The 20932-nt window shown below is 41.9% G+C and overlaps 1 protein-coding gene across 4 annotated transcripts in view; it reads right to left on the bottom strand.

Moving 5' to 3' along the window:
• NFATC3 (nuclear factor of activated T cells 3) overlaps positions 1-20932 on the bottom strand; it is a 155260-nt gene that overhangs the window by 100331 nt on the left and 33997 nt on the right. For all 4 annotated transcript variants that reach the window (XM_050773316.1, XM_050773318.1, XM_050773317.1 and 1 more), the window contains exons 2-3: positions 8159-9293; positions 4640-4802 (exon numbers count right to left, since the gene is read on the bottom strand). In XM_050773316.1, the coding sequence (XP_050629273.1) occupies positions 4640-4802; positions 8159-9293 (1298 nt within the window). The remainder of the gene's footprint in view (positions 1-4639; positions 4803-8158; positions 9294-20932) is intronic.

Here is a 20932-nt window from a genome sequence, read left to right as displayed (position 1 = left end):
ATAAATTCCTGTATTTACAGCTAACTCCTTTTCAACAAAGTTGCTAAGAAGAACATACACTGGGGAAAGGATACCCTCTTCAATACATATGCTGGGAACACTGGTTATTCACATGCAGAAGAATGAAATTAGACACCCATCTTTCATAACATACAAAAAAATCAACTCAAAATGGATTAAAGACTTAAATTTAAGATCTAAAACTACAAAACTACTAGAAGAAAACATAGGGGGAAAGCTCCATTACATTGATCTAAGCAAAGATTTTATGAGTAATGTTATAAAATCACAGCCAACAAAAACAGAGAAAACAATTTCTATCAACTAAAAAGCTTCTGTACAGCAAAGGAAATAATCAACAGAATGAGGAGATAACCTGTACAATGGCAGAAAATATCTTCAAACTATTCATCCAACAAAGGACTAATACTAAGAATGCACAAGGTACTCAAACAACTCAACAGCCAAGGAACCCTGAACAATCTAAAAAGTGGGCAAAGGATCTAAAATGACATTTCTCAAAAGGAGATATACAAATGGCAAATAGGTATATGAAAAAATGCTCAACATCACTAATCATCAGGGAAATGCAAATCAAAACCACAATGAGACATAATATCACTCCAGTTAGCATGGCTATTTATCAAAATGCAAAAAGAAGGAAAATTCTGGTGTGGATAAGGAGAAAAGGGAATACTGGCACTCTGTTATGGGAATGTGAGTACAGCCATTACAGAAAACAGTATGGAGGTTACACAAAAAATTAAAAACAGAACTACCATATGATCCAGCAATTCCACTACAGGGTATATTATATATCCAAAGGAAATGAAATCAGTAGGTTAAAAAGATATTTATGCTGTTTCTTGCAGTATTATTCATAACGGCCAACATATGGAACCAAATTAAGTGTTTGTCAATGGATGAATGGATTTCTAAAATGTGGTATGTATACACAATTGAATACTATTCCACCACAAGAAAAGAGAGAAATCAGCCAGGCCTGGCAGCTCACACCTATAATATCTGTACTTTGGAAGGCCAAGGGAGGAGGATCACTTGAAGCCAGGAGTTTTGAGACCAGCCTGGGCAACAAATCAAGACTCTATCTCCACAAAAAAATTAAAAAGTTAGCCAGATGCAGTGGCATGGACCTGTAGTCCCAGCGACTCAGGAGGCTGAGGCAGGAGAATGCCCTGAGCCTAGGAGTCTGAGGCTGCAGTTAAGTATGATCATGACACTGAACTCCAGCCTAGGTAACAGAGCAAGAGCCTATCTCTTAAAAAAAAAAAAAAAAAAAGGTTGGGGGGCAAGGTGGGAGGATCGTTTGAGGCCAAGGGTTCAAGAACAGCCTGGGCAACATAGCAAGACCTAAGATAAGCCAACATTTGAATAATAATTAGAGTCACTTAAGTAAACAACAAAATAAAAGGAAAAGGAAATATATACATCTTTTTCTGGCCATGAAGCAAGAAAGAATTTCAGATTGAAAGGGAGCATCAACAGTACTGGAAAAGACTGATAAAGAACTATTAACATTCAGACATACTCTGGTTAAGTCAATCATTTCAAGTATAAAGAAATAATTCTTCAATCAATAAGTTAGAAAACAAAAAGTCACTTACAAGAAGAAAATAAAAACTGCTAATACCAGGAGTTGTAGTCTCCCCTTAAGGAGAGACTCAGCTGTTTTGTCTTTGTTTTTGAAAAGTGCCTTGCTCTGTCACCCAATCTGGAGTGCAGCGTTATGATCACAGATCACTGCAACCTCAAATTCCTGGGCTCAAAAGATCCTTCCACCTCAGCTTCTGAAAGAGCAGGGACTACAGGCACAAGCTACTTATTGCACTTGGCTATTTTTCAAATTTTTTGTAGAAATAGGGTCGCTCTGTTGCCCAGGCTGAAGTGCAGTGGCACAATCATAGCTCACAGCAGCCTCAAATTCCCGGCTACAGCAATCCTGCTGCCTCAGCCTCTGGAGTAGCTGGGACTACAAGTGTGTGCCACAATGTCCAGCTAATTTTACTCATTTATTTGTTGTCCAGTCTGGTCTCAAACTCCTGGCCTCAAGCAATCCTCTCACCTCAGCATCCCAGTCCACCATGTCACCTGGATTACAGGCATGAGCCACAGCACCAGTTCTGCTTTTGTTTTTTAGAGACATGTTGCCCAGACTGGAGTGCAGTGGCTATTTCCAGCCACAGTCATCATATACCACAGCCCTGAACTCTTGGCTTCCAGCGATACTTAAGCCTCAGTCTCCCCAGTAGCTGGGACTACAAGCACACACCATTGTTCCTGGCTCAGTTTTTGTTTTTGTTTTTTTTAATCTTTTAAAATGCCTTTTTTTTTTTTTTTTTTTTTTGAGACAGAGTCTTGCTCTGTTGCCCAGGCTGGAGTGCAATGGCCGGATCTCAGCTCACTGCACGCTCTGCCTCCCGGGTTTACGCCATTCTCCTGCCTCAGCCTCCCGAGTAGCTGGGACTACAGGCGCCCGCCACCTCGCCCAGCTAGCTTTTTGTATTTTTGTTAGTAGAGACGGGGTTTCACCGTTTTAGCCAGGACAATCTCGATCTCCTGACCTCGTGATCCGCCCGTCTCGGCCTCCCAAAGTGCTGGGATTACAGGCTTGAGCCACCGTGCCCGGCCTTAGAATGCTTTTTTTAACGTTGTTTTTTGCTTTTGATCACAGCACATGCATCAGTTTTTTCATTAAAGGAAAACTGTGGAAACAAATCATGTACCCTCCCAAAGGACTTGTTCATTTATACACTTGTAAATAATTTGTTTATTGCTGTGAAAATTAAAGATATAGAAAACTAAGCAACAAACCTGCTTCTTTTATCAAAATGAAATAAGCTCATTTAACAACAAAATATGACTTATGAACAAAATGACAAAATTCTTATGTTTTGTTTTCCTGGCATTTCTTAATACAAATCATTAAAAAACCGATCTAAAATGTAAATCTTTATATGTAAAGAACTATAAAACATGATCAGATAATAATCATAAAGCATAGCTCATAAAAGAGATGATAGTTCGTAGATTTTATTTGTTGAAAATCACTTCAGTGTAATTAGTTTTTCCACTACAGTATTCAATACCATTAAGACAAGAGGGAAAAATGTCTACACAGTTCTAAGAGATTATTATTTACAGTCATTTCTATATTTGAGTATATAAAGGCAAAAAACACATTTTCAAACATGAAAGAACCTATGGAACACAGAATCCAAAGCCCTCCTCACATAAAAACAAAAAAACTTAACAATGAAATAAATAAAAAAGTAGTAGTGAGCATTGAATCTAACTAGAAATAGAACTAAGGCTAAATAATTGGTGGAGAAGTTAGGGAGGATATAAATTTGAAAGGAAAAATACCATAAGCAAGAAAATTCAGGAGGTAAAGAGTAGAAAAGGTGAAGGAAGTTTAAGAAAGACAATTACCTTACTTTTCAGAGTAGAAGTCAATCCATGCCATCTAAATCTGAAACAATAACTTCAATCTCTCAATAATGTATTTAATCTCTTTTTGTGACCTTAGAAAGATATTTTAGGAATTCTTTTTTTTGAGACAGGGTCTCGTTCTGTTGCCCAGGCTGGAGCGCAGTGGCGTGATGATGGCTCACTACAGCCTCAACCTCCCAGGCTCAATTGATCTTCCCATCTTAGCCTCCGGAATGGCTGGGACTATAGGCATACAACCACCATGCCCAGTTAATTTTTGTATTTTTTTTGTAGAGACTGGGTCTCACTGTATTATCCAGGCTGGCTTCAAATTCCTGGGCTCAAGTGATCCACTTGCCTCAGCCTCACAAAGTACTGGGATTACAGGTGTAATCTCTTTCCTTAAAAAAATCGAATCATTTTTCTAGCTATCCATTCAGTCTTCCACTAAATATATACATAGAGAGTTATCTGGAATGTTAATCAAATGTTAACACTGCTTATTTCTGAGAGGGTTAGATTTTGGGTAATTTGTTGCTTTATTCTTTCTATTTTTCTGTATTAGATTTTATTTATTTATCTATTTAGAGACGGAGTCTAGTTCTGTTGCCCAGGCTGGAGTACAGTGACACGATCTCGGCTTACTGCAACCTCCACCTCCTGAGTTCAAGCAATTCTCCTGCCTCAGCCTGCCGCGTAGCTGGGATTACAGGCACCTGCCAACACGCCCTGCTAATTTTTGTATTTTTAATAGAGACAGGGTTTCACCATGTTGGCCAGGCTGGTCTTGAACTCCTGAGCTCAAGATCCACCTGCCTCGGCCTCCCAAAGTGCTGGGATACAGGCATGAGCCACCGCACCCGGCCTGTATTAAATTTTAAATGAGCATATATTTTATTCATAAATATAATACGGCCGTATTTTTTTGTCAGTAAAACAGCTATTTGGCCGCTGTAATCTTTCCCTAGAGTCTCCCCAGAAGGAAAGACAGTCCACGAAAGAACATCTTTTAGCCTAGCAAATATAACTCAATGCAGAAGTGTAGTCACATCAACAAGCCCCCAAAACAACAGAGGCTCTCTAGTTTTTAGTTTTTGCTCTTTGTACTCTCTAGTACCTAACTGAATAGATTTGTCTAATCATCACTAGTTGTATGGTATCTGCAAAACAAGCCCCAAAAGTCTCATACCTTCACAACAGGATGTCCCCCAGTAGATGCTTTTACTGCCCCTCGGCTACCTTCAGTTTCATAATGGGCTCGATGATGAGTTTTAGGTTGCACTTCTATTTTCAGTTCACATTGTCCAAAATGAGCTGGTAAAGGCCAGTCTAGTGGAGGTAATGATGATGTGCTACAAACAAAACACACAAAGATGCATGTCACCATACTATTATTGCCAAGCAACGATTCAAATGGCTTCTTTGCCAGCACCAACATTTCTTCCTTTGATCTCTGAAACAATGTATTACAAAATAAAACTTCACTCAGTAAGTTATAATTCTGGTTATGGTGAGTGCTTAATAAATAATTATTTCATCTTTAGAATAAAATCTATTTTATTTCCCAAAGGTGGTACGTGCTTAAAGATAAATAAATTTTAGAAAATAAAAATAAAGGCCAGGTGTGGTGGCTCATGCCTGTAATCCCAGCACTTTGGGGGCTGAGGCAGGCAGATTACCTGAGATCAGGAGTTCGAGACCAGCCTTGCCAGCATGGTGAAACCCCACCTCTAGTAAAACTACAAAAATTTGCTGGGCATGGTGGCACTCGCCTGTAATCCCAGCTACTAGGGAGGCTAAGGCAGGAGAATTGTTTGAGCCCAGGAGACAGAGGCTGCAATGAGCCAAGATTGCACCACTGCACTCCAGCCTGGCCAATAGAGCGAGACTCTGTCTCAAAAAATAATAATAATAGTAAAATAAAATAAAATTTAAAAATCTGTCTTATCTTCATTTTGGTTTCCCACTTTTTTTGAAAAAGACAAATTCTAATAATTTATAAAACTGTAAATTTTTCTCAATTATGTGTATGTACTTAACAAAAATAACCAAAAAATAATAATTCAATTTTTTTAAACAAAGAGGCACATTTCTGTTTATGTGTATCAGTATCTCTCCACATATCCAAACATCTCTCTCTCCGTGTCAGGATGTCTCTCTCCCTCCCTGGTACAATCTGTGGATGTCAACCTATTGAAGTTATCACTTCCCGCACTTCCTCCCTACCGCTCCTTTCCCTACTTCCTCCCTACTGTGCCTTTCCCTGTCTCTCTGAAAAATTGCTTCTGTTCAGCAATATACTGCAATTTGAAGTAAAAATTTAATTTTGGTACATGTTTGGTCGGAAAACAGCCCGTCACTCCAGCATCTCTAAATGTTACTTTTTTTTTTACCTTATCAATAAGAACATTTAAATTGCTTAAAGGCCCAAAGGTTCATTTTGATATATTAACATTAAAATATGGATTATAAAAGAAAAACTTCATATGTCTACAGGTCAAGTACAATTTCTAAATTATTTCATTGTTTCCTTCCATGTTCTCAGCCTAGCTTTAAGTCCTACTCCTATGAAATTCAAGGATATTAATTTTTATTAGTCTGAAAAAATCCAACTTCAACTCTCAGTTACTTCTGTATTTGTTTTGCAGTCTTAAGCAAACCACTAGAAAAATTAAGATAAATTTCAGTAGCAAAGGGATGGGTTCAAAGTTGTCTTCATTACCATAATTCTATTTTTCTAAAGATCAGGATTGAGAAATAAAGATTCTCAATGAGAAAAAAAGCATTGGCCGGGCACGGTGGCTCACACCTGTAATCCCAGCACTTTGGGAGGCCGAGGTGGGAAGATCACCTGACGTCAGGAGCCTGGCCAACAAGGGGGAACCCCGTCTCTACTAAAAATACAAAAAAATTAGCCAGGGGTGGTGGCAGGTGCCTGGAATCCCAGCAACTCGGGAGGCTGAGGCAGGAGAATCGCTTGAACCTGGAAGGCAGAGGTTGCAGTGAGCTGAGACCGTGCCACTGCACTCCAGCCTTGGCGACAGTGACATTCCGTCTCAAAAAAAAAAAAAAAAAAGGCCGGGCGCGGTGGCTCAAGCCTGTAATCCCAGCACTTTGGGAGGCCGAGGCGGGTGGATCACGAGGTCAGGAGATCGAGACCCTCCTGGCTAACATGGTGAAACCCCATCTCTACTAAAAATACAAAAAACTAGCCGGGCGTGGTGGTGGGCGCCTGTAGTCCCAGCTACTCGGAGGCTGAGGCGGGAGAATGGCGTGAACCCGGGAGGTGGAGCTTGCAGTGAGCTGAGATCCGGCCACTGCACTCCAGCCTGGGCGACAGAGCGAGACTCCATCTCAAAAAAAAAAAAAAAAAAAAAGGAAAAAAATAAAAGAAAAGAAAAACCCCTGGCTGGGCACAGTGGCTCCTGCCTATAATCCTGGCACTTTGCAAACTGAGGCAGGAGGATCACTTGAGGCCAGGAGTGAGATCAGCCTGAGCAACAAAGCAAGACTCCATCTCTACCAAAAAAAAAAAAAAAAAAAAATTTTTTTCCCCCCCAAATAATTGAGTGTGGTGGTATATGCTTATAGTCCCAGCTACTCAGGAGCCTGAGGTATAAGGATTGCTTGAGTCTGGGAGGTCGAACCTGCAGTGAGCTATGATTGCACCACTGCACTCCAGCCTGGGCAACAAGATGCTGTCTCAAAAAAACAAAACAAAAATCCTAACAGGTACAACTCCATGTGGGAATTTAATACATAAAAGTTGTTTTTTCTAATCAATTATAGATTAAATTGATTCTGTAAATGTAATTAATAGGTTCTTTTTTTTTCTTTTTTGTGGGGGGTGGTCCAGACAGGGTCTTACTTTCACCCAGGTTGCAGTGCAGTGGCACGATCTCAGCTCACTGCAGCCTCCATCTCCCATCTCAGGCGATGCTCCCGTCTCAGGCTCCCTAGTACCTGGGACTACAGGTGTGTGCCACCACACCTGGCTAATTTTTATATTTTTTGTAGAGACATGGTTTTGCCACGTCAGCCAGGCTGGTGACTCCTGGACTCAAGTGATTTGCCTGGCAGGGCCTCCCAAAGTTGGGATTACAGGCATGAGACACCACGCCTGGCCCCATATAGTTTTCTTAGTAATTAAATTCATATTATTATCCAAGTTTTACAATAAACTTTTTTTTTTTTTTTTTTTTTTTTGGTAGAAATAGGATGGAGTACAATGGCATGATCATGGTTCACTGCAGCCTTGAAGTTCTGGGCTCAAGCAATCCTTCTACCTCAGCCTCCCAAGCAGCTAGGACTACAGGCACATATTACTATGCCTGGTTAATTCTTTTGTAGAGACAGGATCTTGCTATGTTGCCCAGGCTGGTCTCAAACTCCTGGGCTCAAGCAATCCTCCTGCCTCAGCTTCCCAAGTGCTGGGAATACAAAGCAGAAGCCTCCAAACCCAGCCAGGATTTTTAAATGTAATTTATTATTATCAACAATTCATTGGCTATATACTTTTAAAATTATATTTAACCTATCTAAAAATATTTTTAAGATTCAAACGAAAATAAACATTAAGTTTTTTGGTAGAATTTTTTTAAAAAATAGGAAGAGGAGAAATAGTCAAATCATTATATATTGATAATGTAGTTATATGCCACGACCCATAAACATGAAAAATGACCAGCAGCCATTTCCATCAACTCACCGAAATATAGGGGTGTGGCCAGGCTTTGGTTTGCTCCAGGTAAAGGGTGAAGGAACTGAAAGAAACTGATCACCAGATGAATCTTTCTTTAAAGGATACTGAGATCCAAGGCCATCATCTATTGAAGTCTCCCGGGATGGTGATAAACTTCCTTGGTCATCTGAACAGAGCTCTAATTTTCCTGGTACTATGGCAGCTTGATCTTCAGAAGTTTTCCTTGTTTTCAGAGGGATGTCAGTCTCTACACAGTACTGAAATGGAAAAACTGCAGGGCCAAAGCCTGACCCACCATGGACAGAAGCATTTAGCCAGGTATCTTCTGTCACACTTCCCCTGGGGGAGTGACCAGGAGAAGGAACAGGTGAGTGATGGGGTGAAAGGGACCCAGCATAACAAACTTCAGCACTGGAGTGCCTCCGTTTCCCACAGGGAGACGTGGGCCTTGATGAGGGTCCTGAGGCTGGCCTGGGGCTCAGCCAATTCTCATCAGTGACACTGGATCTAGGAGAGTGGCAAGGAGATTGCCTGGGTGATAATGAGTGTCCAAGTCCATACTGTTGATGCCAAGTTTCTTCTCCAGGGCAGCCCCCTGGAGAGCCACCAGGAGAAGTCAGAGGGGATCCAAGGGTAAATCGGGCTGCAGCTTCATTCAACTCTGAGTCCACATCATCATAAATATGTGAAAGTGATTCACAAGAAGATGCATCAGAGAACCAGCTCCTAGAAGAGATGCTGCTGGCAGGACTAGGACTAAGAGAAGACTCCCGGTAGGATGGCTCAAGAGGAAGATAGAGATGATCTCTAGAAGGCCTTTCCAAAAATTCCCGTTCTGGGTCATTTATCTGTAGGTCATCTTCATGTGCATCTATTTCTTGATGACAGTTAGGAGAGATAGATGTAATTTGAATACTTGGGCACTCAAAGGGTTTGGGACCACCTAATGGGCTATATTTAGATTCAGGACTCTCACAAGTTCCTTCATAGTTTTTGTGACTTTGGAGCTGAAACGATGGTGACAAAACAGAAGAGTGAGACGGTAATCCATGATGTGGTAAGCAAAGTGGTGTGTTTAAAGTAGATGGAGGTGGATCTACATTAAAGATGTAAATGGATGCACAATCATCTGGCTCAAGATCTATGGGAAGGAAGGCAAAAAAAAAAGAAAACCAACAAAACAAGAAATTAGAAAACTCAGACGTATAAATTACTCGATGAGAAAGTAAATAATAACAATCTTGAGAGAAAAAAGTGAGATATAAAATGTATGTCATCAGCTCCACTAAAGAGGTGGCATGTGTGTGTTTTTTCAATGCATCTGGTTATTTCTGCAGATATGTGTGATTATTACATATACAATTACATATGTAATTTTTCCTTTCTATTTCCACATTTTCTAAAAAGATAATCAGGAAAAATTATGCTCTGAAAAAGATTTTATTCTTTTTTTTTTGAGACAGGGTCTCACTCTGTCACCTAGACTGGTGTGCAATGGTGTGATTATAGCTCACTGAAGCCTCACCCTCCCATCCCAGGCTCAAGTGATCCTTTCCTCAGCCTCCGGAGTAGCTGGGACACAGGTACATGCCACACTCCTGGTTACTTTCTATTGTCATTTTTGGTAGATACATGGCCTTGCTTTGTTGCCCAGGCTGGGCTCAAGCTATCCTCTCACCTTAGCCTCCCAAAGTGCTGGGATTACAGGTGTGAGGGAGCCTCTGTGCCCAGCCCAATAAATGTATTAAAAAAAAAAAAAAATCACATCCATAATTCTAAAAAATACTCATAGAATTACAGGTTGCAGTGAGCTGAGATCACACCACCGTACTCCAGCCTGGGTGACACAGCAAGACTCCGTCTCAAAAAAAAAAAAAAAAAAAAAAGAAAAGAAATGAGATATTCCTAGGCTACAATGAACAGAAAATCCAACTCAATGTAGCTGAAAAAGGGGGAGGGGACACAAGCTGAATATTCCTTATCCAAAATGCTTGGGGCCAAAAGTGTTTAGGAATTTGGATTTTTTTTTGGCCCATTTACATATATACAATGAGATATCTTGATATGGGACCCAAGTCTAAACATGAAATTCATTTATGTTTCATATATACCTTATATATATAGCCTGAAAGGTAATTTTGGATATTTTTTAATAATTTGGTGAATGAAAAAAAGTCTGTGTTAAGAATTCTCCACTTGTGGCATCATGTCAGAGCTAAGAAGTGTAGGATATTGGAACATTCCAGATTTTGAATATGACCTGTATATATTATCCAACTTAACAACCTGCATTATCAACCTGTATATATTTATCCAACACAACAAGAAGTCAAAGGTAGGAGAGCTCCAAACGTGGGTTTTTCTTTGTTTTTGTTTTTGGTTTTCTTCCTTTGAGATGGAGTCTTGCTCTGTCACCCAGGCTGGAGTGCAGTGAGTGGCGCAATCTTGCCTCCTGGGTTCAAGTAATTCTCCTCCTCCTGCCTCAGCCTCCTGAGTAGCCGGGACTACACGCACTTGCCACCACGCCTAATTTTTTTTTTTTTTTCCCTGAGACAGAGTCTCACTCTGGCTGGAATGCAATGGCGTGATCTTGGCTCACTGCAACCTCCGCCTCACAAGTTCAGGTGATTCTCAAACCTCAGCCTCGGCCGGGCGCGGTGGCTCAAGCCTGTAATCCCAGCACTTTGGGAGGCCGAGACAGGCGGATCACGAGGTCAGGAGATCGAGACCATCCTGGCTAACACGGTGAAACCCCGTCTCTACTAAAAAATACAAAAAAAAAAAACTAGCCGGGCGAGGTGGCGGGCGCCTGTAGTCCCAGCTACTCGGGAGGCTGAGGCAGGAGAATGGCGTAAACCCGGGAGGCGGAGCTTGCAGTGAGCCGAGATCGCGCCACTGCACTCCAGCCTGGGTGACAGAGCCAGACTCCGTCTCAAAAAAAAAAAAAAACCTCAGCCTCCCAAATAGCTGGAATTACAGGCGCCTGTCACAACACTCGGCTAATTTTTGTATTTTTAGTAGAGACAGAGTTTTCCATGTTGTCCAGGCTGGTCTCAAACTCCTGACCTCAAGTGATCTACCCGCCTTGGCCTCCCAAAGTGCTGTGATTACAACCATGAGCCACCATGCCCGGACTTTTTTTTTTTTTTTTTTTCGAGACCAGGTCTCGCTCTGTCACCCAGGCTGGAGTACAGTGGTACACTCATAGCTCACTGCTGCCTAAAACTCCCAGGTCAAGCGATCCTCCCACCTCAATCTTTTGGGTAGCTGAGACCACAGGTGCATGCCACCATTCCCAGCACATTTTTTTTTCTTTTTTTTGTAGAGACAGGGTCTCGTTTTGTTGCCCAAGCTAATCTTGAACTCCTGGGCTCAGGCAATCCAACTGCCCCAGCCTCCCAAAGTGCTGGGATTACAGTTCAACAATGTCCTTCAGAAATGTTTCTTTATTCCACTTTGCCATTTTTGGGGTGCTAACTTTGTGCTGTTCATTTTTCAATCACATATACCTATTCTATCTACACTGGAAACAACATGATTCAGTTTATTCATTTAACAAAATTTTTTTTAGCAACTACTATGTAAGCAGGCATATTCTGAATATTAAAAACACCATGGTAAACAAAACAAAGTCCTCTCCTCATGGAGCTTACATTTCAGTAAAATATGTCAGGCAGTGATATTTGCTATAAGAGAAAATAAAACGGGAAAAAATACAGAGGACGTGAAGATGTTAATTTAATAGGAAAGTTTGGAAAGCCTTCTCTAATATTTGAGGAAACAGCAGAAGAATATTAATGTAACTGAGCTATACAGAAAGTTAGCAGCATAATACAGGCAGAGGATAATAGTAAGTGCAAAGACCTGAGGTAGAGCATTGTTGAAGTGCACTGTGAGAAAAAGCGAGGCCAGTGGGACTTTTGAGTAAGGAGGTAGAATAACGAGTAAGGCAGAATAACTGAGTAAGGAGGCAGAATAATGAGGGCCAGGGGTGGTCAGGGAGAGAGCAGTCAGGTAAGGCCTTGCGAAATGGGAAACCACTGGAGCATTCCAAACAGAAAAGTATCATCATCTGATATATATGATCTGATATAAACTTAGGAGGCTACTGTAATCACCCAGGTGAGAAATGATGGAATACAGGACCTAAGTGGTAGTGAGTGGTAAAAGTAGAAGCAGCATTAAGAAGTCAGATTTTGGATTAAGGTAGTGCTGATGGAACTTCGTTGACTGGATGTGAAAGAACAGTCAAGGGTGACACCAAGGTTTAAAGCCTTGAACTATTATTAAAAACACAGTATTGGCCGGGCGCGGTGGCTCACGCCTATAATCCCAGCACTCTGGGAGGCTGAGTCGGGCAGATCACGAGGTCAGGAGATCGAGACCATCCTGGCTAACACGGTGAAACCCCATCTCTACTAAAAATACAAAAAATTAGCCAGGCGTGGTGGCAGGCGCCTGTGGTCCCAACTGCTCGGGAGGCTGAGGCAGGAGAACGGCGTGAACCTGGGAGGCGGAGCTTGCAGTGAGCCGAGATCGCGCCACTGCACTCTAGCCTCGGGAACAGAGCAAGACTCCATCTCAAAAAAAACAAAAACAAAAAATAAAAAAAACACAGTATTGGCTGGGTGCAGTGGCTCACACCTGTAATCCCAGGGCTTTGAGAGGCCGAGGCAGGCAGATCATGAGGGGTCAGGAGATCGACACCATCCTGGCTAACACGGTGAAACCCTGTCTCTACTGAAAACACAAAAAATTAGCCGGGCGTGGTGGTGGGCACCTGTGGTCCCAGCTGCTCGGGAAGTTGAGGCGAGAGAATGGCGTGAACCCAGGAGGCGGAGATGCAGTAAGCCGAGATCGTGCCACTGCACTCCAGGCCGGGCAACAGAGAGAGACTCTGTCTCAAACAAAAACAAAAACAAAAACAAACACACACACACACACACACACACACGCACACACACAAAGAAAATTTATTTCTGAAATTTTCTGAATTTCTGAAAGAATAGTAATTACTGAAATAAAGTGAGACAGACTTGAGATAAGAAACCAAAACTTCTACTCTGTACATATTAAATATGAGATTTCAGTAAGCTTTCCAAGAGGAAATGTCAAGTAGATATTTGTACATAAGAACACAAGCTAGTTATGTAAAATTGCGAGTCATTAATGTATACTTGAAATTTATGCCATAAGACCAAAAGATCACTAAGAAATTAGTACAAATAGAGAAGAAAGCAGGCAACTGAGGCACAAGGAACTCCAAAGTTTAGGATTAGGGAGAAAAAGAAGAATGAGTTAAGAGGTTAGAAGAGACATCAGTGAAACGGAAGAATAACCGAAAGAATGCAGCATCCCACAAGCCAAGTGAAGAAGGTGCTCATTCATTCACCATCTATTAATAATGTAATTAATATTTTATAGAAACTGTTCTAGATGGTAGGTACATAAAAAGTAAATAAGACACATATGGTCCCTGCTTTCATTAAGCAGTCTCAGTCTCAGGAGAGACTGACAAAAACACAAATTAAAAATGGTAAGTGTTACTAAGCGGTAGAAGAGAGAATTAGAGAAGGAACACATTTTACAGAGTACAAAGATGGCCTTTTTGAGAAGGTAGCATGTAAGCTAAAACCTGAAAGATAAATAGGAACCAGCAAGCAAAGAAAGGGAGTCAGTGGGACTGGGGAGAGAAGGTGATGGTTCCAACACAGGAGAATAGGCATAAACAGTCTGAGACAAATAACACCTTGGTTTCTTTAAGAAACGCCCAAGATGGCTAGAGTTAACAACTGAAAGCGTAGAGCTAGAAGAAGCCAAGACCTAGAAGAACCGTAGTAAGGAGTTTGGATTTTATTCAAAGAATAATGGAAACCATGTAAGAATTTTAAAAAGGGGAATGACATGATTTCTATTATATTTGAGAACAACTTCAACTGCTGTTATCTCCAGTACCTACCAAGTAAGTCCCTGACATTTATTAGGTCTATAATAAACCATTTGTTCAAGTTTTTGGGGCCAAGCATGGTGGCTCACACCTGTAATCCCAGAACTTTGGGAGGCCAAGGCAGGCAAATGGCTTGAGTTCAGGAGTTCAAGACCAGCCTGGACGATGTGGCAAAAACCCATTCCTAAAAAAAAAAAAAATACAAAAGTGAGCCAGGCATGTCTAAATACAAAAATTAGACTACAGGCTGGTACTGTAGTCCCAGGTACCTAAGAGACTGAGGCAGGAGGGCCATTTGAGCCTGAGATTCAGAGGTTGCTGTAAGCCAAGATAGCGCCACTGCACTCCAGCCTCGATGACAGAGCAAGACCCCGTCAAAATAAATAAATAAATAAATAAATAAATAAATAAGGTTGTTGGAATTGCTTCCCTTAGAGAATCTATGTTACTCCTAAGTTATGTCAGCAAAATCCTCAATTAGGAATTTTTGAGCCATGTTTCTTGGCAATGCTATCAGACTGTTGAATTACGATGACAGCTAAAACTTTCTAAAACTTAGCTCACAATGTCAACTATCTAAATGGTGCTCAAGCGCACAGAAGTAAAACAAGCCTCTGAACACTCAAAATATACAGCATAAAGCTCATGTGTTTAACTCACAGAAATTTTCCTTGGCCCCTTGTTCAGATCCTCTCTACTCAATTTTAGATCCCATAATATTATATGCTCATCTAGTCCACAGATTAGAAGCAGGAAATCTAAAATGAGAGAAGATGGTTGCAAAGAAAAGGAAAGAGACAGGAAAAACAAGCAAACAGTTTTTCAAAGGGCATAGCACCTTGAAGTCATGCAGAACAACTGTTCTTTACTAATTTCATCTAATCGTATTGCTTATTTTCAAACTGCCTTTTTCCTTAAGAATGTACTTGATTAAATAGGAAAAATTAATTAAATCCCAACCCTTTGAGGAAAAAAGGACAGAAAGTCACCCATGGAATTACAGTTTATTCAAATGTAATTATTGTATCAGCCCATTTCAGTTGTTGACTAATGCTGAAATCCACACCCTTCTCCCAAATAAACTGTAGATGGAGCAAACATATTCTACGTCAGAATGATGTCTTAAAGTACTGCAGAGATCTGAACACAAAATTTGTGGGAATGCTGCTTTATCTTTTTCCCAAGTGTCCAACCTCTGGAAATGATACAAGCAGCTACTACAATCTATGACAAACAGTCCTAGATCCAGATTTCCAAGTCTAGAGTTCTCAAATTCAAGGTACTTCAGAAATTTCACCATCTCAAGAATTACTTGTTCCATGTTCCTTCAACCACCAGATGGCCCCATGCAAGCATACAGTAATCTGGACAACCCAAGTTGTCTTATGAATGTTTTTATGTATAGTATGAAGCAGAGGTTGGCAAAATACAGTCCATGTGCCAAATCTGGCCTTGGTGGTAGGTCACATTTAAAATCATTAGTTTGTAGGCTATAGAAAGCCTACAAACAATAGTTTGTCTTTCTATAGCCGACAAGCTAATGGTTTTAAATGGTTTCAAAAAATTGTTTTTAACTGTGTCATGACAAAAAAAAAAGTTATGATTCAAATTTTGGCATTCATAAATAAAGTTTTATTGAAACACAGCCATGCTCATTCATTTATATACTATCTATGGTTATTTTCACACAAGGGTAGAGCTGAGTAGCTGTCAAAGGGACCACATGTACTACCCCTTATTCCTTCACATTGCTGCTTGATGGACACAAATTGCAGTAACAAAGTTCTAATGAGAGCAACGCATACGTATATACTGTGACTTTAAAAAAATTTTACTAGTGCATAACACAAAAAGAAAAGTAGACTTTGAATGTTGCCCTCTTAAAGCATAGTAGAGTGTGGTTATACCGTTACTAAATTAGATGTGCAATAACATTATGGCCATATATATATATATATATATACACACACATGCATTACCACAGTAAATCATTCATCATAATACTCCCAACTCATAGGAAAAGAAAAAAAAAATTTTTAAACCTAATCAGGTGTGGTGGCTCACGCCTGTGATCCCAGCACTTTGGGAGGCCAAGCAGGGCAGATAACTTGAGGTCAGGAGTCCGAGACCAGTCTGGCCAACATGGTGAAACCCTGTCTCTGCTAAAAATACAAAAATTAGCTGGGCATGGTGCCACACACCTCTAATCCCAGCTACTTGGAAGGCTGAAGCAGCGGAATCAGTTGAACCCAGGAGGCGGAGGTCGCAGTAAGCCAAGATTGCACTACTACTGCACTCCAGCCTGGGTGACAAGAGCAAGAGTCCGTCTCCAAAAAAAAAAAAAAAAAAACACCACAGAGAGAGAAAATAAAATGGCTCATTTGTTAGCAAAGTAAAGAAAGTCATTTACTGGGGCCAGGCCCAGTGGCTCACGCCTGTAATCCCAGCACTTTGAGAGGCCGAGGCTGGCGGATTACGAGGTCAGGAGTTCGAGACCGGCCTAGCCAGCATGGCAAAACCTCGTCTTTACTAAAATACAAAAATTAGCCAGGTGTAGTGGCGGGCGTCTGTAATCCCAGCTACTTGGGAGGCTGAGGCAAGGAGAACCACTTGAACCCGGGAGGCGGAGGTTGCAGTGAGCTGAGATTGCAGCACTGCACTCCAGCCTGGGTGACAGAGTAACACTCGGTCTCAAAAAAAAAAAAAACAAAAGAAAGTCATTTACTGATGGTGAGTTATTTAAATTGTATTTGACTGGAGAAATCAAAGAAATATGTTCAGAGAAAAACTTACAAGACTATTAGCCTTTCAGCAAGAACAACTGGTAGAAAAACTGGACACTGGTAGCAACATTAATAGGTTAATTACAAAATAAGACAAACGATTTCGTTAAAAAGTGGTTTTCTGGCTGGGCGCAGTGGCTCATGACTGTAATCCCAGCACTTTGGGAGGCCAAGGCAGGTGGATCACAAGGTCAGGAGTTCGAGATCATCCTGGCCAAAATGGTGAAACCCCACCCCTACTAAAAATACAAAAATCATCTGGGCGTGGTGGCACATGCCTGTAACCCGAGCAACATGGGAGGCTGAGGCAGAGGCAGAAGAATGGTTTGAACCAGGGAGTTGGAGGTTGCAGTGAGCCAAGATCACGCCACAGCACTCCAGTCTGGCAACAGAACAAGATTCCGTCTCCAAAAAAAAAAAAAAAAAAGGTGGTTTTCCTTGGCCCTTGATGTGCTGCCAGATGTTACCAGCATCTGCTCAGTTGTTATTTATTGAAGAGCCAATGCTGAGTTTAAAGTAATTAAACAATTAGCCTCCATGAACAGTGTGAAAGAAACAACTTAAAGTAAAAGCATTTTCAAAGAAGTAAAGAAAACACTAATTTAGGCAGGAGGAGCCAAGAAGGCCGATTAGAAGCCACTCCAGTCTGCGGTTCCCACTGAGAACAAAAATGGCCAGTGAATCCTGCTCCATCAACTGAGGTATCCAAGTTATTTCACTGGGACTGACTAGGTGGTTGGTGTGACCCACACAGAGCTAGGAAAAGCAAGGTGGAGCAACAACCTGACCCGGTAGCCACAAAGGCAAACTCCCACACCCAACCAAGGGAGATGGTGAGTGACTGTGCTACCCCATGCGGGAAACCAGACTTTTTCCACAGATCCGTACATCCCCTGGATCAAGAGATCCCCTCATGAGCCTATGCCACCAGGGCCTTGGGACCCAAGCACAGAGCTGTGTAACCTGCTCAGGTTGTGGCCAGCAGCAGCAGGCTGGACACTGCCTAAGACTACCAAGTTCCCATGGAAAGGGGCAGTTGCCATCACTGCGGTTCCTGTCTGCCGTTTTGCCCTGCTGGTGTTGGGGAGACCTGGCAGTTTGGACCAAGAGGAATTCCCCACAGCGCAACACAGTGGTGGTGGCAGATTGTGGCCAGGTTGTTTCCTTAGGTGGGACCCAGACCCTTCCCTCCTCACCAGGCGAAACTTCCTTGCAGGAAATGCAGGAACTCTAGCCAGGAGTTTATGGACAGAACTCTGATATCCTGGGAAGAAGCCTCTGCGGGTAGGGGTGGCTATGGTCTCACGGTTCAGCTGACCTAGTCTTTCCTGCCTGTTGGCAGTCCAGACGAGAATTCTCCCCATCACAGCTGAACCTGCTCACCCAAGGGGCAGCCAGACTGCTTCTTTTTTTTTTTTTTTTTTTTTTTTGGGACGGAGTCTCGCTCTGTCACCCAGGCTGGAGTGCAGTGGCCGGATCTCAGCTCACTGCAAGCTCCGCCTCCCGGGTTCACGCCATTCTCCGGCCTCAGCCTCCCGAGTAGCTGGGACTACAGGCGCCCGCCACCTCGCCCGGCTAGTTTTTTTTGTATTTCTTAATAGAGACGGGGTTTCACCGTGTTAGCCAGGAGGGTCTCGATCTCCTGACCTCGTGATCTGCCCGTCTCGGCCTCCCAAAGTGCTGGGATTACAGGCTTGAGCCACCGCGCCCGGCCCAGACTGCTTCTTTAAGCAGGTCCCTGATCCCATCCCTCCTGACTGGGTGAGACCTCCCAACAGGGGTCGCCAGGCACCTCATACAGGAGCATTCCAGCCAGCATCAGCTCCGTGCCCTCTGGGATGAAGCTCCCAGATGAAGGAGTAGTCAGCCATCTTTGCTGTTCTGCAGCCTCCATTGCTTATACCTCCAGGTGCGGGAGGGGGCAGATGAATTAGGTCTGGAGTGGTCCCCTAGTAAACTGCAGCAGCCCTATCCTATGGAAGAGGGGCCTTACTATTAAAAGAAAAACAAACAGAAAGCAACAACATCAACAAAAAAGATCCCATAAAAATCCCATCCAAAGGTCAGCAGCCTCAAAGATCAAAGGCAGATAAATCCACAAAGATGAGAAAGAATCAACACAAGAATGCTAAAATCTCAAAGAGCCAGAGTGTCTCTTCTCTAAATGATCGCAACACTTCTCCATCAAGGGCAGAGAACTGGGTTGAGAGGCTGAGAAGAATGAATTGACAGGCTTCAAAAGGTAGGTAATAACAAACTTCACTGAGCTAAAGGAGTATGTTCTAACCCAATGCAAAGAAGCGCAAAACTACGATAAACATTACAGGAGCTGTTAACCAGAATGGCTAGTTTAGAGAGGAACATAAATGACCTGACTGAGCTGAAAAACACAACAAGAGAGCTTCACAATTACAACCACAAGTATCAATAGCTGAACAGACCAGGCAGAGGAAAGGATTATCAGAGCCTGAAGACTATCTTGCTGAAATAAGACAGGCAAACAATGCTAGAGGAAAAGAAAAAAAAATGAAAAGAAATGAACAAAATCTCCAAGAACTATGGGATTACGTAAAAAGACTGAACCTGGTCAGGTGAGGTGGCTCACGCCTGTAATCTCAGCACTGTGGGAGGCCAAGGCAGGTGGATCACAAGACCATGAGTTCAAGATCAGCCTGACCAAGATGGTGAAACCCCATCTCTACTAAAAATATAAAAATTAGCCAGGCGTGGTGGTGCATGCCTGTAGTCCCAGCTACTCAGGAGGCTGAGGCAGAAGAATTGCTTGAACCCAGGAGGCAGAGGTTGCAGTGAGCCAAGATCGCGCCACTGCACTCTAGCCTGGGCAACAGAGCGAGACTCCATCTCAAAAAAAAAAAAAAAAAAGACCAAACCTATGACTGGGGTAACTGAAAGAGACGGGGAAAACGGAACCAAGTCGGAAGACATACTTCATGGTATCATCCACGAGAACTTCCCCAACCTAGAAAGATAGGCCAACATTCAAATTCAGAAAATCCACAGAAACCCAGTAAGATACTCCATGAGAAGATCAATCCCAAAACACATTATCATCAGATTCTCTCAAGGTTGAAATGAAGGAAAAAATGTTAAGGGCAGGAAGAGAGAGGACAGGTCACCACAAAGGGAAGCCCATCAAACTAACAGTGGACCTCTCAGCAGAAACCCTACAAGCCAGAAGAGATTGGAGGCCAATATTCAACATTCTTAGAAAAGAATTTCCAACCCAAATGTCATATCTGGACAAATTAAGCTTCATAAGCAAAAGAGAAATAAAGTCCTTTTCAGACAAGCAAATGCTGAGGGAATTCAGCACCACCAGGTCTGCTTTACAAGAGTTCCTGAAGGAAGCACTAAATATGGAAAGGAAAAACCATTACCAGCCACTACAAAAACACACTCAAGTACAAAGACCAATGACACTATGAAGCAACTACACTAACAGGTCTGCAAAATAACCAGCCAGCATCATGATGACAGGACCAAATTCACACATAACAATATTAACCTTAAATGTAAATGGACTAAATACCCCAATTAAAAGACACAAAATGGCAAGCTGGCTAAAAAGACAAGAATCATCGGTGTGCTGTATTCAACAGACCCATCTAACATGCAAAGACATGCACAGGCTCAAAATAAAGAGATGGAGGAAAATTTACAAAGCAAATGGAAAGCAGGAAAAAAGCAGGGGTTCCAATCCTAGTTTCTGACAAAACAGATTTTAAAACAACAAGATCAAAAAAAGACAAAGAAGGGCATACAGCATGGTAAAGGGTTCAATTCAACAAGAGCTAACTATCCTAAATATATATGCACCCAAATATATATGCACTCAGTTTCATAAAACAAGTTTTTAGAGACCTACAAAGAGACTTAGACTCCCACACAACAAAAGTGGGAGACTTAACACCCCACTGTCAATATCAGACAGATAATCGAGACAAAAATTAACAAAGATATTCAGGACTTGAATTCAGCTCTAGATCAAGTAGACTTACCCAAAAACAGAATCTACATTCTTCTCAGTGC

Source organism: Macaca thibetana, chromosome 20 (genome assembly GCF_024542745.1).
Source record: "Macaca thibetana thibetana isolate TM-01 chromosome 20, ASM2454274v1, whole genome shotgun sequence".
Classification (NCBI taxonomy): domain Eukaryota; kingdom Metazoa; phylum Chordata; class Mammalia; order Primates; family Cercopithecidae; genus Macaca; species Macaca thibetana.
This window is presented reverse-complemented; position numbering and strand designations above follow the sequence as displayed.